At 39.1% G+C, this 22896-nt stretch overlaps 1 protein-coding gene across 1 annotated transcript; it reads right to left on the bottom strand.

Annotated features, from left to right (window-relative positions):
- Positions 1–15163: 15163 nt before the first annotated feature.
- On the bottom strand, positions 15164–18901 carry LOC138366516 (uncharacterized). The gene is made up of 4 exons (XM_069327560.1): positions 18755–18901; positions 17326–17531; positions 16365–16506; positions 15164–15514 (listed from the first exon to the last, which is right to left on the bottom strand). The coding sequence occupies exons 1-4, from the start codon at positions 18855–18857 to the stop codon at positions 15165–15167; spliced, it is 801 nt and encodes a 266-aa protein (XP_069183661.1). The 5' UTR covers positions 18858–18901; the 3' UTR covers position 15164.
- Between the last annotated feature and the right edge of the window lie 3995 nt (positions 18902–22896).

The following is a 22896-nucleotide window of genomic DNA, read 5'->3' on the forward strand; positions in this document are numbered from 1 at the left end:
TATGCAGCTGTTGTGTGGTGCCCAACAACAGAAGTTGGCCCATATCTTAAGAAGCACATCAACAAACTGGAAAAGGTGCAAAGACATGCTACTAAGTGGCTCCCAGAACTGAAGGGCAAGAGCTACGAGGAGAGGTTAGAGGCATTAAATATGCCAAAACTAAAAGACAGAAGAAAGAGGTGATATGATCACTACATACAAAATAGTATCAGGAATTGATAAAATCGACAGCGAAGATTTCCTGAGACCTGGAACTTCAAGAACAGGAGGTCATAGATTGAAACTAGCTTAACACAGATGCTAAAGAAATATAAGAAAATTCACTTTCGCAAATAGCGTGGTAGACGGTTGGAACAAGTTAGGTGAGAAGGTGGTGGAGGCCAAGACTGTCAGTAGTTTCAAAGCGTTATATGACAAAGAGTGCTGGGAAGACGGTCTCATCCTGTAACTACACTTAGGTATTTACACACACACTAACTATAACTATATATATATATATATATATATATATATATATATATGTCGTACCTAGTAGCCAGAATGCACTTTTCAGCCTACTATGCAAGGCCCGATTTGCCTAATAAGCCAAGTTTTCATTAATTAATATATTTTCTCTATTTTTTTTCTTATGAAATGATAAAGCTATCCATTTCATTATGTATGAGGTCAATTCTTTTTTTATTGGAGTTAAAATTAATATAGATATATGACCGAACCTAACCAACCCTACCTAAACTATCTTTATAGGTTAGGTTAGGTAGCTGAAAATGTTAGGTTAGGTAGTCGAAAAAACATTAATTCATGAAAACTTGGCTTATTAGGAAAACCGGGCCTTGTATAGTAGGCTGAGATGTGCGTTCTGGCTACTAGGTACGACACACACACACACACTATATATATATATATATATATATATATATATATATATATATATATATATATATATATATATATATATATATATATATATATATATATGTCGTACCTAGTAGCCAGAACTCGCTTCTCAGCCTACTATGCAAGGCCCGATTTGCCTAATAAGCCAAGTTTTCATGAATTAATTGTTTTTCGACTACCTAACCTACCTAACCTAACCTAACTTTCTCTACTACCTAACCTAACCTAACCTATAAAGATAGGTTAGGTTAGGTTAGGTAGGGTTGGTTAGGTTCGGTCATATATCTACGTTAATTTTAACTCCAATAAAAAAACATTAACCTCATACATAATGAAATGGGTAGCTTTATCATTTCATAAGAAAAAAATTATAGAAAATATATTAATTCAGGAAAACTTGGCTTATTAGGCAAATTTGGCCTTGCATAGTAGGCTGAGAAGTGCGTTCTGGCTACTAGGTACGACATATATATATATATATATATATATATATATATATATATATATATATATATATATATATATATATATATATATATATATATATCGGACAATTAGGAAAAAAAAAAAAAAAATTTAAATTATTTTACCTTGTACCTAGATCCACCAGGCCTGTTTGGTCTATGTTTCAGTACTTGAGAAATCTGGAAGGTCACATCCTCCTCCTCAACTTGTGGATGTGCGTTGATAGATGATTCTGTAAAATTAAGTTATTTATATAATAATAAATTCAGTATAACAATAATATTCTGTAAAATTAAAAGTAATTTATACATCAATCAGATAAAACTCTCCAGAGATGGTGATACACAACATATAAAGGACAAGTTTCAGAACAAAATATGCATTTAGGAATAAGGTTTTGTACATGTAGGTAGCACATGAGAAAATAAGTGGAAGGTGATCAAGTTTATATTAACATGTTAATGGCTTTGTTAAGGCTTTGCAAGAATGAAAAAATATTAATAATATAATATCACCTACCAATTAATTGTACATCATTTATAAGTCAATTATTTGCATTATTATTATTCAATACTAATGATATAAAAATGCATTTTTTGAAATTTTGAAATTGAAATTTTGAAAATTTTGAAATTGTTCACAATTTTTGTTACACCAAAGTTGGAGTATGCAGCAGTTGTATGGTGCCCATATCTTAGAAAGCATATCAACAAACTGGAAACGGTGCAGAGACATGCCACTAAGTGGCCTTAACTAAATGCCATTAAATATGCCAAATATACTACATAAATATACATACTACACATGCACAATAATTGTCCTGGGACCTCTGATATTCCTAATATAATATATAGGGCCATCAACACACCTCCAGCTAGGGCCACCAACACACCTCCAGGGCCATCAACACGCCTCCAGGGCCATCAACACAACACCACCATCAACACACCTCCAGGGCCATCAACACAACACCACCATCAACACACCTCCAGGGCCATCAACACAACACCACCATCAACACACCTCCAGGGCCATCAACACAACACCACCATCAACACACCTCCAGGGCCATCAACACAACACCACCATCAACACACCATCCAGCCAGGGCCATCAACACGCCTCCAGGCCATCAACACGCCTCCAGGGCCATCAACACACCATCCAGCCTACCACCACAAGCTTATATATATACTACACATGTCTAAGAGCAAATAAAAGAAAACAGTTACCTTAACTATTGAAGATGCAGCAGGATTTTGTGGATAAGCCAGCAGCCGTCCATCTCGACACGGTTTTAAAATGGCGGCGACTACCACAACATGCAACGAGCCTAAAGAATGTCCAGCGCTAGCATTATCTAAACGCTATTATATATTATCAAGCAATACGGAAATCTAAAATAAAAAAAATGATACAAATAATTGTATTAAATATTTATTTGCAATTACAATACCTCGGGAATATATTTTTGCGTTAGCAAAACATATTAAGTTCGTATTTAGTTTAACTCATTTAAATTCTTTACAAATAATAACCTGATTTTACCTGATGGCCATTAACATTAATGTTTTATGTTGATACATTTCATACCCTTATTATTTCAATATCTTTCTTTATTATGCACCCCATACCCATCCCGTGGGCGGTGGTGTAAAGGATTACAGAGGCACATAATGGGTTCAGGAACTGAACTCTCTAGTTTGTTTAGCTAAGCAAATAACAATTTTTGACGCTAGTTACAAAATTATTAATGTTATATATACATGTACACACTCTCATACATACATGTACATATATATATATATATACGTATACATATATACATACACATGCATATTTATAATCACCCACACAAATACACACATCAATAATCTCTGTGTCACTTATTTTATACATGTTCTTGTAGAACATTCTATTGCGAACACATTGGGCGCTGCCCAATAAACTCGCCCCTCGGGGCAAAATTATTTTTTTTTTTTTAATCTTGGTGGAACATAAAATGGCCGCCTGTGTTTATGCTGTCGTCAGATGGCGCTGTGACGTCACAGATGAGGGAAGCACGTACTGCGCATTAATGCCTCGATCCCTCGTTATTTATTTATTTTATTTATTTATATATATACAAGAACGTACATTGGGGGGTTAAGACACAACATAGAGCTTAAGTTAGAATTATAATCTTGTAAAACCACTAGCTTGCATATATAGAGTTTCGGGCAAGTCCTTAAACTAATCTTTGAGCAAATTCTTAAACAGAGTTTTAGAGAAATAATTAAATGTAAAATTGATAAAAAGTGTTTAACAGGTACATTACAGCTTTACTTTACAAGTACAGATGATTTTAAGTAGGATAATTACAGTAAAATTGTCAAAAAATTGTTTACAGGTACGATGCAAGAATTTGACACAAAAGCAGATCAGAACAATACACAATAATGAACAAGGAATCCTAAGTACAATTAGGAAAACATCTCAGGGTTATACATTGGATTACTGAAGCACAATATGAGGATCATTACAAATAGTAATGCAGTAGAATATGCACTCATATTCTATTATTAAGTTAATATTAAGTTCCTTCCTCATGTTAAGTATCTTTGTGGTACTAGGGACATCCAAGGATTATCTTCAAGGCTTCGTTCTGCAAGTTTTCAAGCCCTTTAAGCTTTCTTTCAGTCATCAAGGCAAGCAGAGATGCAACATAATCCACTAGCTCCTTTATGAACTGGCGTTACTCTTGCGTTTTTAAGGATATCAGGGAATGTATGACACTCAAGGGATTTGTTGAACAGCAGAGCTATAGGTGGTGCAAGGGCATATGGGAGGCGCTCTTGTATACAATGGATGGGATTTCACTGATGTTCCCAGCTTTGGTTTTTAGTGAATGTATGATGGACACAACATCTGACGGGCTGACTGGTGAGAGGAGAAGAGAGTTTGGATAGCTGCCTGAGAGATATGTGTTGATATGTGTCTGAGTCTGTGGGATTTTACTTGCAAGGTTAGCACCAATCGATGAAAAGAAGCTATTAAATTCATTCGCCATTTCTAAGTCAGATGACAGTGTAAGGCCATCCTTAGAGAGTGTTATCTGGTTGTGGGAGTGTTGTTTAGTTCCCAGGATGTTAGAGATGGTATTCCATGTGCTTTTCATGTTGCCTTTTGCTTCTTTGAATCTAGTCTCATAATATGAAAGTTTTGCTTTTCTTATGATACTGGTAAGCACTGACGAGTACCTTTTAACTACTTCCATTGGAATTAGGCCACTCCTAAATTTCTTTTCGTATTCATGTTTTTTGTTGATTGATTTAATTATGCCACTTGTGAGCCACGGGTTATTTTTTCTTTTATCAGTTACTTGTTTGGTAAGGAGGGGACAGTGAGTGTTGTAGAGGCTTAGAGTTTTGTAGAGAAAGAGGTTAGTTGATGAGTTTATATCCTGTGAATTATTAAATTCAGATTCCCAGTTAATATTGTGAAGTGCATTAGAGAGATTGCCTAAAGCTGATTCACTATGTAGCCTGAATGAAAGTTTTTTGGTTTCTGGTGGTGATGTGTCAATGTTTGCTATGAGGAAAGTAGGATAGTGGTCAGTTGTTCTGTCATAAATTACCCCAGATGTAAGGGGAGCTGTTATATTAGTCCAAAGGTGATCCAGGGTAGTGGCAGATGTTTGAGTGACTCGGGTGGGCTTGGTGATTGTGGGGATTAGCATACAGGAGTGCATGCTGTTACGGAAATAGTCAACTTGAGGGTTGTTTTCAACATTCAATAAAGAAATTCTGGAGGGCTTCTGTGCAAGGGTTAGGATGAGCTAGCCTAAGCATTTTTATACCAATTTGACAGTTATTTTCAGTAACACGATAAACAACGCTCGGAATATTAAGTTCCTTTCTCATATTAAGTATCTTTGTGGTACGAGGGCACCCAAGGATTATCCTCACGGCTTCGTTCTGCAATTTTTCAAACCCTCCAAGCTTTCTTTCAGGATGCCTTAAAGTTAGTTTAGTTCATTTATTATGCATCCCATACCCATCTTGTGGGCGGTAGTGGAAAGGGTTGCAGAGGCACATAATGGGCTCAGGGACTGAACCCCACAATTCATTTAGCTAAGCAAGTTACAATCTTGATGAGCTAGTTACAAAATTCAGTATAAGTCGTCACATCAACAATGGGTTCGAGATCGATCACAAGTACAGTTTCTAAATTAAGCAACTGACATATGTGGAGAGCTAGTGTCACAATTGATATGTTTGTCCTGCACACCGCCCCCCATCCAGTGGGCAGCGGTGGATAGGTTACAATCACTTTGTTACTACTTACAGTTAGCAAACTGGGGATATTTGGCTAAAATTTCTGGTACCAGATAATTTTGAATGAAATATTGACACATCGTTGGTACATTGGTTATAAAATTGTCTCTGAATTCACTATCACATAGTGACGGAGGGTGTGCGAATAATTTTGTTGACAGTTAACATTTGGTCAGGTCTACATCGGCAGATAATGAGAATTCCCAGAAATACTTGTAACCGAGTCTAAGCCGAGCAGTAGTAACATCTAGAAGTCTGCTGATTTTATTGGATGAACCATAGATGTGTCGCTCCTCTTGCATAATAGTATTGAACGAAAGTTAATCTCCCCAAACAATTTCGCGTTTTGAGCAAGTTACCCCTCCACTCTCTCCATTTTTTTTTGGACATTCCCTGGTAGTGTGCGGAAATACTGAAAAGTGTATACTCTTTTCAACTTTGTCACCTTAATTCTCGTCCTATGTCTTTCATTTTGGTATCAATGCGTTCGCAATAGAATTCCCAACAGAACTATGTGCATATAATGTCAAAGACAGCAGCGCGCTCCACCCGCCGACAAGATGAATGTAGGCCAAGGGTACCAGAAAAAGAAAGCTGAGCGTGATAATACTGAAAAGTGTATACCCTTTTCAACTTTGTTACCTCAATTCTCATCCTAGGTTTTTCAATTTAGCATCAATGTGTTCGCAATAGAATTCTCTACAGGACTAAAGGCATATAAACTCCAAAAGCCCGGCTTACCATCCGCAACAAACAGAGAAAGCGAGAGCGTGTTACCAGGGAGCGCACAAGAGCGATAAAATGTATACACTCTTTTCATTCTGGTCACCTCAATTGTCATCCTAGGTCTTTCATTTTGGTATCAATGTGTTCGCAATAGAATTTCCAACCGGAATTTATGCATGAAATGTCAAAAACAGCAGCGTGCTCCACCCGCTGACGTGATGAAAGCACGGCGGACCATCCACACAAAACAGAGAAAGTGAGAGAAAGTAACCTGGGAGCACTCTAGTGCAATGTAATGTGAACACACTTTTCACTTTGGTTACCTCAATTCTCGTCATATGTCTTTCATTTTGGTATCAATGTGTTCGCAATTGTATCTGCTGGCATTTTACCCTTTGCTTGGATCTGAAGGGTTTTAGGCTCACCACGATGCAATCTGATAGTACCACACGTGTATATACCTATCTTCAAGCAGCAATTCACTCATTCAAACCGACTTATAATGGTTATCCATATATAAATGGTAATCTTTGTTCTACCTGTTAACCTGTCATATGAAGAAAGATTGTCAAAGCTTATATTACATTCTCTAGAAAAGCAAAGAATTAGGAGTGATATATGGTAGAGGTGCACAATGGGATGAATGGACATAACAAAGGGGACATTAATGGGGTATTAAAAGTAGCAACACAAGACAGAACTCGAAACAAAGTGTAAAAATTGGAAAAATTTAGATTTAGGAAAGAACTGTATGAGTAAATACACTGGGTTTGTACCTTAAGGTTCATGTATGCAATATTACAGAGTTCCAGTTAACTCCCATGCATGCAATTAATTTATGTTATGTTTATGTTTTTTATGTTAAAATGTTTTTGTTGATTTGTTTGTATATTTTCATAAGTAAAGCATGCTTACCGTCTAATCCAAGTTTTATGATAACTTTACAATGTTTAAAACATAAAGTTCAATATATATTCTGGTTTTCACACAGGAATTATACGTTAATATAACATCATAATAACGTAATGATGTCGTGTAAATAACGTTATACTGACGTCATATAAATGTTATATTTATGTTATAAGAACGTAAATTGGATAGCTTTACAGAAAGTAAACAAAAAAAACTAAATGTTGACTGAAAATTATTTATTCTTAAATATAAAGCATGAAAACATTATAATACCATAGCATTTACTATTATTTTTAAATTTTTACATAAATCTTAAAAAACTGTGTCATAAGAATATATGTTTTTAGTTATATCCTTTGGTTTTAAGAATGTCAGATATACGTATTTATGTCAAAAGTTACAGTATTACCTTTGTGGAACCATTTAAAAACGTCCACAAACGTTCTGTGTTTGCTGGGCCCTGACCACAGGTCCACCAACTACATTTCCCTCCCTCCAACTCTGCCTCCACTTACATTGTACACACACATATTGTACACCACGCAAGTGTGGACTAGTGTGTAAATCTTACTGATACCACACTTAACCTTTATTCTTTCTCAATGTGTTGTATAAAAGGATCTGATTATACCGTTTCATTTCTAACTCCTTTTCTTGGAAGAATGCCACATATGATCGTACACACACACAAGGTCTGTATAGGGTATAGGCAAGGTCTGACAAGGTATACTAGGTGAGTACTAGTTGAGTACTTACACACAAGATATTCTAGGTGAGACTAGGTGAGTATACACACACACGCAACATATACTAAGTTAGTACACCCAGAAACAAGATATACTAGGTGAATACACACATACAAGGTATACTAGGTGAGTACTAGTTGAGTACTTACACACAAGATATTCTAGGTGAGACTAGGTGAGTATACACACACACGCAACATATACTAAGTTAGTACACCCAGAAACAAGATATACTAGGTGAATACACACATACAAGGTATACTAGGTGAGTACTAGTTGAGTACTTACACACAAGATATTCTAGGTGAGACTAGGTGAGTATACACACACACGCAACATATACTAAGTTAGTACACCCAGAAACAAGATATACTAGGTGAATACACACATACAAGGTATACTAGGTGAGTACTAGTTGAGTACTTACACACAAGATATTCTAGGTGAGACTAGGTGAGTATACACACACACGCAACATATACTAAGTTAGTACACCCAGAAACAAGATATACTAGGTGAATACACACATACAAGGTATACTAGGTGAGTACTAGTTGAGTACTTACACACAAGATATTCTAGGTGAGACTAGGTGAGTATACACACACACGCAACATATACTAAGTTAGTACACCCAGAAACAAGATATACTAGGTGAATACACACATACAAGGTATACTAGGTGAGTACTAGTTGAGTACTTACACACAAGATATTCTAGGTGAGACTAGGTGAGTATACACACACACGCAACATATACTAAGTTAGTACACCCAGAAACAAGATATACTAGGTGAATACACACATACAAGGTATACTAGGTGAGTACTAGTTGAGTACTTACACACAAGATATTCTAGGTGAGACTAGGTGAGTATACACACACACGCAACATATACTAAGTTAGTACACCCAGAAACAAGATATACTAGGTGAATACCCTAACACCAACCTCCTACAGTACACAACACCAACCTCCCACAGTACACCTCCCACAGGTAACCCCAACACCAACCTCCCACAGTACACAACACCAACCTCCCACAGTACACCTCCCACAGGTAACCCCAGCACCAACCTCCCACAGTACACAACACCAACCTCCCACAGTACACCTCCCACAGGTAACCCCAGCACCAACCTCCCACAGTACACAACACCAACCTCCCACAGTACACATCCCACAGGTAACCCCAGCACCAACCTCCCACAGTACACAACACCAACCTCCCACAGTACACCTCCCACAGGTAACCCCAGCACCAACCTCCCACAGTACACAACACCAACCTCCCACAGTACACATCCCACAGGTAACCCCAGCACCAACCTCCCACAGTACACAACACCAACCTCCCACAGTACACCTCCCACAGGTAACCCCAGCACCAACCTCCCACAGTACACAACACCAACCTCCCACAGTACACCTCCCACAGGTAACCCCAGCACCAACCTCCCACAGTACACCTCCTACAGGTAACCCCAACACCAACCTCACACAGTACACCTCCCACAGTAACCCCAGCACCAACCTCCCACAGTAACCCCAACACCAACCTCCCACAGTACACAACACCAACCTCCCACAGTACACATCCCACAGGTAACCCCAGCACCAACCTCCCACAGTACACCTCCCACAGGTAACCCCAACACCAACCTCCCACAGTACACAACACCAACCTCCCACAGTACACCTCCCACAGGTAACCCCAGCACCAACCTCCCACAGTACACCTCCTACAGGTAACCCCAACACCAACCTCACACAGTACACCTCCCACAGTAACCCCAGCACCAACCTCCCACAGTAACCCCAACACCAACCTCCCACAGTACACAACACCAACCTCCCACAGTACACATCCCACAGGTAACCCCAGCACCAACCTCCCACAGTACACAACACCAACCTCCCACAGTACACCTCCCACAGGTAACCCCAGCACCAACCTCCCACAGTACACAACACCAACCTCCCACAGTACACATCCCACAGGTAACCCCAGCACCAACCTCCCACAGTACACAACACCAACCTCCCACAGTACACCTCCCACAGGTAACCCCAGCACCAACCTCCCACAGTACACAACACCAACCTCCCACAGTACACCTCCCACAGGTAACCCCAGCACCAACCTCCCACAGTACACCTCCTACAGGTAACCCCAACACCAACCTCACACAGTACACCTCCCACAGTAACCCCAGCACCAACCTCCCACAGTAACCCCAACACCAACCTCCCACAGTACACAACACCAACCTCCCACAGTACACATCCCACAGGTAACCCCAGCACCAACCTCCCACAGTACACCTCCCACAGGTAACCCCAACACCAACCTCCCACAGTACACAACACCAACCTCCCACAGTACACCTCCCACAGGTAACCCCAGCACCAACCTCCCACAGTACACAACACCAACCTCCCACAGTACACATCCCACAGGTAACCCCAGCACCAACCTCCCACAGTACACAACACCAACCTCCCACAGTACACCTCCCACAGGTAACCCCAGCACCAACCTCCCACAGTACACAACACCAACCTCCCACAGTACACATCCCACAGGTAACCCCAGCACCAACCTCCCACAGTACACAACACCAACCTCCCACAGTACACCTCCCACAGGTAACCCCAGCACCAACCTCCCACAGTACACAACACCAACCTCCCACAGTACACCTCCCACAGGTAACCCCAGCACCAACCTCCCACAGTACACCTCCTACAGGTAACCCCAACACCAACCTCACACAGTACACCTCCCACAGTAACCCCAGCACCAACCTCCCACAGTAACCCCAACACCAACCTCCCACAGTACACAACACCAACCTCCCACAGTACACATCCCACAGGTAACCCCAGCACCAACCTCCCACAGTACACCTCCCACAGGTAACCCCAACACCAACCTCCCACAGTACACAACACCAACCTCCCACAGTACACCTCCCACAGGTAACCCCAGCACCAACCTCCCACAGTACACAACACCAACCTCCCACAGTACACATCCCACAGGTAACCCCAGCACCAACCTCCCACAGTACACAACACCAACCTCCCACAGTACACCTCCCACAGGTAACCCCAGCACCAACCTCCCACAGTACACAACACCAACCTCCCACAGTACACATCCCACAGGTAACCCCAGCACCAACCTCCCACAGTACACAACACCAACCTCCCACAGTACACCTCCCACAGGTAACCCCAGCACCAACCTCCCACAGTACACAACACCAACCTCCCACAGTACACCTCCCACAGGTAACCCCAGCACCAACCTCCCACAGTACACCTCCTACAGGTAACCCCAACACCAACCTCACACAGTACACCTCCCACAGTAACCCCAGCACCAACCTCCCACAGTAACCCCAACACCAACCTCCCACAGTACACAACACCAACCTCCCACAGTACACATCCCACAGGTAACCCCAGCACCAACCTCCCACAGTACACCTCCCACAGGTAACCCCAACACCAACCTCCCACAGTACACAACACCAACCTCCCACAGTACACCTCCCACAGGTAACCCCAGCACCAACCTCCCACAGTACACAACACCAACCTCCCACAGTACACATCCCACAGGTAACCCCAGCACCAACCTCCCACAGTACACAACACCAACCTCCCACAGTACACCTCCCACAGGTAACCCCAGCACCAACCTCCCACAGTACACAACACCAACCTCCCACAGTACACCTCCCACAGGTAACCCCAGCACCAACCTCCCACAGTACACCTCCTACAGGTAACCCCAACACCAACCTCACACAGTACACCTCCCACAGTAACCCCAGCACCAACCTCCCACAGTAACCCCAACACCAACCTCCCACAGTACACAACACCAACCTCCCACAGTACACATCCCACAGGTAACCCCAGCACCAACCTCCCACAGTACGCCTCCCACAGGTAACCCCAACACCAACCTCCCACAGTACACCTCCCACAGGTAACCCCAGCACCAACCTCCCACAGTACACAACACCAACCTCCCACAGTACACATCCCACAGGTAACCCCAGCACCAACCTCCCACAGTACACAACACCAACCTCCCACAGTACACCTCCCACAGGTAACCCCAGCACCAACCTCCCACAGTACACCTCCTACAGGTAACCCCAACACCAACCTCACACAGTACACCTCCCACAGTAACCCCAGCACCAACCTCCCACAGGTACAAAATGAAGCCATGAGAATTATCTTAGGATGCCCAAGAAATGCTATGATTGAGAAAATCAGGATGGAGTTGAATCTGCAGAGTATTGGGGATAGAATTGCAGAGATAAATGTAGCTTCTGCCATTAGATTAATGAGAGGTGGGGGAGCTAATGAATTGGTCCTCTCAGTTCAAAAGGTGGGAAGTACTGAACAATGTATGATGAAGAAAAGAGCATATATGAATACCTTATGTTCTAATGTTATTAAGTATGATGTTATTTCAGAGTGTATTGCTGTGCCCAAGAGAAAATTTACACCACCATGGGAGGATTGTAATGTAGATGTAGTAATTACTCCCTTGCAAAAGAAAAAAAGTATGTATGAAATAGGAGAGCTGAGGGCAACATATGATTGTATAATTAGAAAATTGCCTACAGAAAACACTCTACTACATGTATATTGTGATGGGTCAGTAGCTAGGGATGGGAAGGTAGGATGTATATTGTGATGGGTCAGTAGCTAGGGATGGGAAGGCAGGATGTATATTGTGATGGGTCAGTAGCTAGGGATGGGAAGGCAGGATGTATATGTTCTTAACATTCTGAAACCTATATTGTTTGCTGATGATACTACACTCATCTACTCCAACCCCAACCCACATACACTAAATACTGTAATGTTGTTAATAATGAACTAAAAAAAGTCCACTTATGGATGTCAACCAACAAACTACAGTCTTGTCTAATATTAAACTAACACTTAACATAGAAAAGACCTACTACATCTTATTTGGAAGCAAATCTACAAATGCAATTCAGCTTCAGATGACAATGTAAACATTAGCAATAACAATGATGGAAAGTTTCTTGGTCTATTCTTAGACAAGAGACTCAACTTCAGTACCCACATACAATACATAACTAAGAAAGTCTCTAAAACAGTTGGTATACTCTCCAAAATCAGATATTATGTACCTAACCCTGCTCTCATCTCTCTATATTATACACTAATCTATCCCTATCTCAACTATGGTATCTGTGCATGGGGTTCAACCACTGCAAACCACCTCAAGTCCACCATCACCCAGCAAAAATCTGCTATCAGAATAATATCAAATTCTGCTTTCAGACAACACACAGCCCCCTTGTTTAACTCCCTAAACATGCTAAACATAATCTCACTCCATAAATTCTCTTGTGTCAACTACATTTACAAAACCCTGTTCTTAAATGCAAATCCTGCTCTGAAACTCTTCCTGGACAGATGTAATAGGACCCATTATCACCACACCAGAAATAAATATCTCTTTGATATCCCCAGAGTTAAACTTGTATAAATAAATAAATAAATAAATAAATATGTTTATTCAGGTAAGGTACATACATACAAGTAATGTTACATTAATGGATCGATATATAGATAGAGCTAGTACATACAATGCCTAAAGCCACTATTACGCAACGCGTTTCGGGCAGGAAAAACATTAATATCTAGAACTTAATACTAATTGAGCATAAAGAATAAAATGTGTTGAGAACAAATACAAATAAAGATAAAAAAAAGAGGGAACATGACTGAAAAAGCAGCACAAATACAATAGGTTGACAAACAGTGTTGATTAAAAAAAAAAAAAAAATAACAGACATGGGTTGACAATAGAGGGGTAAGGTAGGTTAGTGAATTTATTAGGTAGTGTTTAGTTTTTATCTTAAACTGGTTGAGAGAGGTACAGTCTTTAACATGGTTGGGAAGATCATTCCACATTCTGGGTCCCTTGATTTGTAGAGCATTTCTAGTTTGATTAAGTCGTATTCTTGGAATATCAAAACTGTATTTTTTTCTGGTGTGGTGCTCATGGGTTCTGTTACAACCTTCAATGAAGCTTTTGAGCTTATATGTATGTATTTGTAATGTATGTATGTAAACAATGTATTTATTATCATTTATCAATTCTGATAGAAATTACCTACTTAAAATTATCTTTTAGATTAAGGACCTGCCTGAAACGCTGCGCATACTAGTGGCTTTACAAGATTGTAAATACTGTACTATTCAATGTATTCTCACAACCCCAATGTACCTACTTGTATATATATAAATAAAATAAAATAAAATATTGTGATGGGTCAGTAGCTAGGGATGGGAAGGCAGGATGCAGTATGCCAAACTGAATTCGTGCGCCCCTTGAGGGACTTGAAGTAGAGGGATAGGGATCACAGGATAAGTATGGGTTGCACAAACTACTGGTAACAGGATGAGTATGGGTTGCACAATTAATTACTACAAAGTGGTTGAGTATGGGGTGCACGTAAATGAAGACTCCCAAGAAGCAAATCAGAGATCAGCCCAAGCTTCATCTTGAGGCAAAGCTCAATGCCTTAAGCCATATTGATGCTCTGTCCACAGAGCATTCTCTCTCTCAAGTCATAATAGTACACTAATGGTTCCCTACACCACCCCTCAGGTGCAGCTGCAGCAGGCTTGGGTGACATGATGACTATGGGGTGCACAATAAACTAACACTCACAGAATGAGTATGGGCTGCACAATAAGCTACCTCTCACAAGATTAGTAATAAAGAAACATTAATTTTTTGGGTAGGGTGACTGAAACTCATCCTGGGGTAAAAATGTTTATTTAAATTTATTATAGTTAAATGAATTTAGTAAATTATTCCATATATTGTATTATAAGTGAATTGACACTAAACTATAAATGATACTAATAAGGTTTTAAAAATGAAAAACAGTAAAAATCCTTCATGTAAGATATGGAAGTTGAAAAGTAAATTAACTGTAAACTAAATTATAAACTGTAGACATAATATAAAGTATTATAAGTAAAATACCTATAAACTACCAAATAATGTGTAAGGAACCATTTCTATTGTTTGTCCTTTTTTACCTGTTTCCTCAGGTATTTTAAAATTCCCATTCCGTTGTTACTACACTGTTTTCCTGGTGTAGTTCCCTGTGGTTCAAATTTTACTACTTGTACTTCTTGCTGTTTCTGAAGGATTGCTAATGGTAGCCCTTGTTGCACCGGCGGAACTTTTTGTAAATGTTCCACCTGCGGAACTTTTTGTAATTGTTGAATTTCTTGCACCTGCGGTACTTTTTGGACTTTATGCACCTGCTGCACTTGTAGCTCGTCAGGATTTTTTTCCAGGGCATTATCGCTATCACCTTCTGATCCTAATGTAAGTTTATCTGCATCAAGCTTCCTTGTGCGTGCTGGAAAAAAATAAAAATAAAAAATAAAAAATTTTGAAATGGAAGATCCTGTGTAACAAATTTAATCAGTTACTATGATCGAGCCGCAGAAATTTTACAGGAAAGATATGGTTGGGTTGACTGCATCTATCTGGACCTAAAAGAGGCATTCAATAGAATTCCACATAAGAGTTTGTTCTGGAAACTGGAACATATTGGAGGGGTGACAGGTAAGCTTCTAACATGGATTAAAAAATTTCAAACTGATAGAAAAATGAGGGCAGTAATCAGAGGCAATGTATTGGACTGGAGAAATGTCACGAGTGGAGTACCACAGGGTTTAGTTCTGGCATTCATGGATAAATAATAAATAAATTGTTCATGATTTTTTTAGACAAAAGCTAGAATATGCAGCAGTTGTATGGTGCCCATATCTTAAGAAGTACATGTACAAACTTGAAATGATACAAAGACGTCATGGGTGTCATAGGGGCACCAGCACACTGGTTTGCTAAAGGGCCCTTAATGCTGTCGAGACCTTATGGGCCCTTGGACCCATTACGTTAAGACATAGTGCTGTATTGGGCCACACACTTTTTGCCATATACATCAACGACAGAGATGATTGAATTGAAATTATATATATATATATATATATATATATATATATATATATATATATATATATATATATATATATATATATATATATATATATATATATATACATATATATATATATATATATATATATATATATATATATATATACATATGTATATATATATATATATACATATGTATATATATATATATATATGAGAGAAAATAATAGGTGGTGATATATTTATATATTATGTGAACTACTTACACAAAAAGAAGTTAGTGGTGAAGATCTTCTTGTCCTCTTCTTGTATTACGTTGTTTGGTAGGATACCATGTGTCACCCGTGCTGGTCCTTTCTTGTAATAGATAACGATTGATTCATACCCACAGCCACGCAGATATGTTAGCTGAAAAGCAAATAATATTTAAACAATAACACTATCTGGGAAAATGCAACAAAATAAATGTTTGAAGCATAGCTGGGCATGTGCAATAGAACCCATAATAGAATCACAATACCAGAAATAAATATCTTTGATATCCCCAGAGTCAAAGTTATTCTGTGTAAATACTCTATGCAAATAAAGGGACCTTGTCTATGGAACTAACTTGCTAACAAATTTAAAAACTGTCCAACTTCTGCCATTTTAAAAAATAAAACCAAAAAGTACCTAAATTTTTTCTTGATAGTTTCCTAACTAGTGTATTAAACTCGCACTGTATCTTATGAAATCCAATGCCAGAATATATGTGCCTAAACCATACAACTTTTCCATTGTAATCATTGCTATCACCTTATATCATGATTGTTATATTGAATGCATATCTTACTATATTATACCTTGAAATATTCCTCAAATTATGCTACAATTTATATGTTGATAACCCTCAAATTTTACTTTAATGTACATAGTAATCTTTGTGATACTTTCTTACAATGTACCAGCCAATTTTTTCCATTTAAGCTTTAAATTGCCTATTTAAAATTATCTGTTAGATTAAGGACCTGCCCAAAACACTATGTGTGCTAGTGGCTTTACAAGAATGTAAAAACATCAATTCTATGTACTCTCATAATCCCAGTGTGCTATCTTGTATATAAATAAATAAACAAATAGTATGTAAGTACTGTACAGCATTATTCATGTTGATTCTATACCTTATCAAGCAAGTTCAGCATAAGAAGAATACAAATGAATACAACAGATGTAGACAAACTTCAATACCTGATTTTCAATCCTTCGTAGAACCCGGCTTGCTGTATTTCGTTCTAAAGCCTTCTTGCCTTTAAGTAGAAAACGGGCTTCCTCTTCTTTCTTCATTAATTCTCTACTGTTTCGGAAGTCACACTGGCAGAACTTGCAAACATTGCTTCGGACATGCACACATTGTTTGCAGTTTGTGCATCTCCTCAAGAATTTTCCCTGAAGACCTGAAGGAAATAGTTTCTAATAAAATACTTATATTCAAATGACCTATGCTGCAAAAATTATAAGTTAAATTGTTGTTAAAATGTACTACAGTAATTAAATATATTATTTAAATTATGAAATAATCTACATTAACACTAGTGAGAGCAATGTTAAAAATTTTAGGACTGCATCTGGAAATAACTTTAATTTTGGATGTGATTAACCATGCTGTAACTCGTATAACAAAACTGAGAGGAGTTGAATCCAACAGCCTGATTGACCAGGCTGTTAATTTCAAGCGAATACTATATTATTGGAAGAAAAAAAAATTATATATATATATATATATATATATATATATATATATATATATATATATATATATATATATATATATATATATATATATATATATATATATATATATAATCAATATTGTAACTTTTTTTGTGTAATGACGTTTTCAAATAAAGTTAGATAAATATACACACATACCTAAAGAATAAGGGTGGTAGGAGAAGAAAATATGAAAGTGTTCAGTGAGGATCCACAAGGTCTTCTCTGAGTACTCTTTATTTTCTTCTCCGAGGCTATGGGTCCCTACACTTGCACCAGAGGTGGTACCCCTCATATATATATATATATATATATATATATATATATATATATATATATATATATATATATATATATATATATATATATATATATATATATATATGTCGTACCTAGTAGCCCGAACGCACTTCTCAGCCTACTATGCAAGGCCCGATTTGCCTAATAAGCCAAGTTTTTATGAATTAATTGTTTTTCGACTACCTAACCTACCTAAGCTAACCTAACCTAACTTTTTCGGCTACCTAACCTAACCTAACCTATAAATATAGGTTAGGTTAGGTTAGGTTCGGCCATATATCTACGTTAATTTTAACTCCAATAAAAAAAATTGACCTCATACATAATGAAATGGGTAGCTTTATCATTTCATCAGAAAACAAATTAGAGAAAATATACTGTCAGGAAAACTTGGCTTATTATGCAAATCGGGCCTTGCATAGTAAGCCGAGTACGACGTTCTGGCTACTAGGTACAACATATATATATATATATATATATATATATATATACATACATACATACATACATACATACATACATACACACATACATATATATATATATATATATATATATATATATGACAGTGTCAGATTCAGTTTACTACAGTTTAGTAATTTCTTACCATTTGATGTACTAGGTAGATCCATGTTTGGTGAAGTTTTATAGCTGGAGCTGGAAGATCCTGTCGAGATGACTTCTTCAAAGAGAATAGCTTCAACACACATTGTGTCTTGAGTCTACCAGTACTTGGCCTACAGTTACCAGATCTGATTTACAGAAACTAGTGAACTATGGAGATAAGATTGTTAATAATATACTTTTTTTGAGATTCATATGACTTGCAGCTTAAAAACCAACCTTATTTTAAAATAGTACACTAAAGTACATAGCAAATTGCGAAATTCGTAGTTTTTTAACTACTTTAAAGCTAAATTCTCAAGCTTTGAAAATAAGCACAATTTGCTATTTTAAGCGGAATCTGGCAACTCTGATTTAGCATGTAAACATTGACTTGCATTCACAATGTAGTTATTTATTTTTCAACAATTTAAAACGAGTTATGAAAATACACACATTGGTACATTATTGCAAAGGCACTATACTATATATATATATATATAAATTGTTGCAAGTCGAGCAACAAATATTTTACATTGAACAACAAATGAGATTGGAAAAGCAGTATTGCCAAAATAGACCCCAGACACACCCTGTGGGTAGTAATGGACCCCCATACCGACCCTATGAGGGGTAGTGGACCCCATAATAACACTATGAGCGATAGTGGACACTATACAAACACTATGGGCGGTAGTTGACTTCATAGAGACCCTGTGGGCGGTAAGGGACCCCCTATCGACCCTGTGGGCGGCAGTGGACCCCCTATCGGTCCTGTGGGCGGCAGTGGACCCCCTACCGACCCTGTGGGCGGCAGTGGACCCCTACCGAACGTGTGGGCGGCAGTGGACCCCCTACCGACCCTGTGGGCGGCAGTGGACCCCCTATCGATCCTGTGGGCGGTAGTGGACCCCCCCATATCGACCCTGTGGGCGGCAGTGGACCCCCTATCGATCCTGTGGGCGGCAGTGGACCCCCTACCGACCCAGTGGGTGGCAGTGGACCCCCTGCCGACCCTGTGGGCGGTAGTGGACCCCTACCGACCCTGTGGACGGTAGTTGACTTCATAGCGACCCAGTGGGCGGTAGTGGACCCCATACCGACCCTGTGGGTGGCGGTGGACTCCATACCGACTCTGTGGGCGGCAGTGAACCCTATATACTAATCCTGTGGGCGATACTGTACCCTATAGTCATCCTGTGGGGGCAATGGATGCCATACATATCCAGTGGGTGTTATTGTACCCCATACTTATTCTGTGGGTGGTTGGAGCCCCATACCCATCCTGTGGGTTATAGTGGACCCCATACTCATCCTGTGGGTGGTATTGGACCCCATACCTATCCTGTGGGTGGTTGTGAGCCCATACCCATCCTGTCGGTGGTAGTGGACGCAGTACACATCCAGTGGATGGTATTGGATCCCATACCCTTCCTGTGGGTGGAAGTGATCCCCATACCATTCCTGTGGGTGGATGTGACCCCCATACTCATCCTGCGGGTGTTATTGGACCCCTTACCCACCTAACAGGTGGTAGTGGACCCTATACTAATCCTATAGTTTCCAATAATCCACACCATACCATCCTGTTTGCAGTAGTTTACCCTATATACATTCCAACATAACATCGTTTTCTGTTAGCGTTCCTACAAAACATTCTTTAAAGATTTCTAAAGCACAAACTATGGTATATAATATTGATTGGTGAAGCACTTATTCTATGTAATAATTTATTGTGCTTATTATAATTTACTAAGAACAACTAATATTTCTCAAAACAAAACTACGAGCCTTCAATAGGATGTAGCTGATCTGTAATATTATAAGAGCATGGACAATAGTAGGTGAATTTCACAACCCATGTGGGACCTGAAAACTACAATTTTCGTTATAATTGAACCAATCACGACTATTCAGCTATCTACGTTGATGGACGAGTACTGTGAGACGTAAATTGGTACGTGAGGAAGAGTTTGAGCCTTGGTAAAAAAGTTAACTGGGAATATATCACATATGTACTAAATCACATTCCACATATTGACTTTAAGCACTAGTCATATATGTACTGTCTTGTGTGAGAACGGGTTGGGAAAGGATAGGTCCATTAAAAACGGAGACAGGGCAGATAACTGATAATGACAAAGAGATGAGTAGAATTTTTAATAAATATTTTATCTCTGTATTTACTAAAGAGTAACTTAAGGGGCCTGGTGACTGGAGATTTTTCCAAATATGAAATATAGTGAAAACAATCTAAATGAATCTCCCGTTATTTGGTATCAACGTAGTGAAAATTTCATCGGAATGTGTTAAGAAATGATTTTTTTAAATTCATGCGTGCACGACAGGCGGCAACCAGTACTGATATTAACGATAACATCTCCTATTTACTGGCAATTAGGAATACAGAAATGCAAGCACATCTCCGATGCACAAAGAAGAAAATCATTAATAAGAAAGGTTTCCAAAGTTGGTATTCAGCTGATGACACCTGGAGGGTCAGATTTCTCCCATAATAATGAGTATGTTATTATGCAGTATTTATTATATATCATATAAATACATTGCTCAATTGCAATATTTGTTATGTCTCTTTGTCTGAAAGTTGACAACTACATTTTCTCCTTTATTTTTTTATGCAGATGTTGTTGTGACTTCTACATCTTGGAGAATGTATATCCGGCACTAAGCATGAGAAGTTGGAACGAAATGGGTCAACATGTTATTAAGCCACAGGTGGCAGAAGTAGTGACTGTTATTTGTTTTGGCCGATTTATTTACAGGTTTCAAACTCTATGGTTGACCAGTCCAGCAAAGAGAACGCCTGGTCGGGGACTGGGCCGCGAGGACGCAAAGCCCTGAAACCGTCTCAAGGTAACATCAAGGCTGTCATTAACATATCTATATATATTTGTGGGGGAAGGTGGTATTTTTTTGTGACTGGATTTCAACACATATTGACCCACAACTTTCACATATTCGAGTACGTTTAGCAGTATGTCTAACGAATGCGAAAAGGAGTTTTGCGAGCATTGTCTACCATATTTAAAAAATCATTAGAGTCAGGCAGAGTTTCAGAGTCGTGGAAAGTTTCTAATTTGGTACCAATTTTCAAGAAAGAAGATAGATCACTTGCGTCCAACTATCGGCAAATTATCTAAACGTCGATTGTGGGAAAGTTACTTGAATCAATAACTGCAAATACCATGCATCTTCATCTCGAATAACATAGTAATAATAGGTAGTAATAACCGTAGTAATATTATTATAGCAATAATGTAAGGATTAGTAATAATGTAAGGAAGTAATAATGTAAGGAAGGAACTGATAAATCTAGATGGAGTTCTGAGAGCAGAGAGAGAAATATCTCCGTACGACAGAATTCGTACGGAGTACGATTCATGGTACGACAGAATTATGTCGAGGAGGTACGACAGCTGAAATAACATCAAGAAGAAACGAAGGAGGAGGCCAATATTAAAAAGGCCTCGTCGTGGAAAGTCGTAAAGGACAAGGGTCTTAAGAAGACCTTGACAAGGCTGCCTACAGACGCCCTAACGACTACAAATTCATTTGCCGTGGTGGAAGACGAGTGCTGTGGTGAGCCTGCAGTTCACTCGAAAAGGAAATCAAAGAAGAGCAATGAAGCACAAGCCCCTCAAGGTGCTCAGAAAGTTAAGGAGGCATCTAAGCAAATTTTGGTTGTGGGAGATTCCCAGGTGAGGTACTTAGACAAAACGTTTTGTGCTAGAAATAGGGGGAACAGGTTAAGGGTTTGCTATCCCGGAGCTGGAATTGGTGACATTATAAACGACATGAATGATATTATGGCTGGAAATGGAAATAATCCCATTATATGTATTAGCACCTGAGGAAATGTTGTTGGTCGAGTTAGGAGTGAAGACTGATTCCGAGGTATAAAACAGCTTTTGATTTGTGGAACCAATTGCCGCGTAACGTGGTGGAAGTGGGGTCCCTCGATTGTTTCAAGCGCGGGTTGGACATGTATATGAGTGGGATTGGGTGGTTATAGATAGGAGCTGCCTCGTGGCCAATGGGCCTTCTGCGGTTGCCTTTGTTCTTATGCTCTTAACTTAATTACAAATATTTTTACGCAAAGCACAGGAAAGTACTATGCCTCACAAA

The sequence above is a fragment of the Procambarus clarkii genome, chromosome 19 (genome assembly GCF_040958095.1).
Source record: "Procambarus clarkii isolate CNS0578487 chromosome 19, FALCON_Pclarkii_2.0, whole genome shotgun sequence".
NCBI classification, from domain to species: Eukaryota; Metazoa; Arthropoda; class Malacostraca; order Decapoda; family Cambaridae; genus Procambarus; species Procambarus clarkii.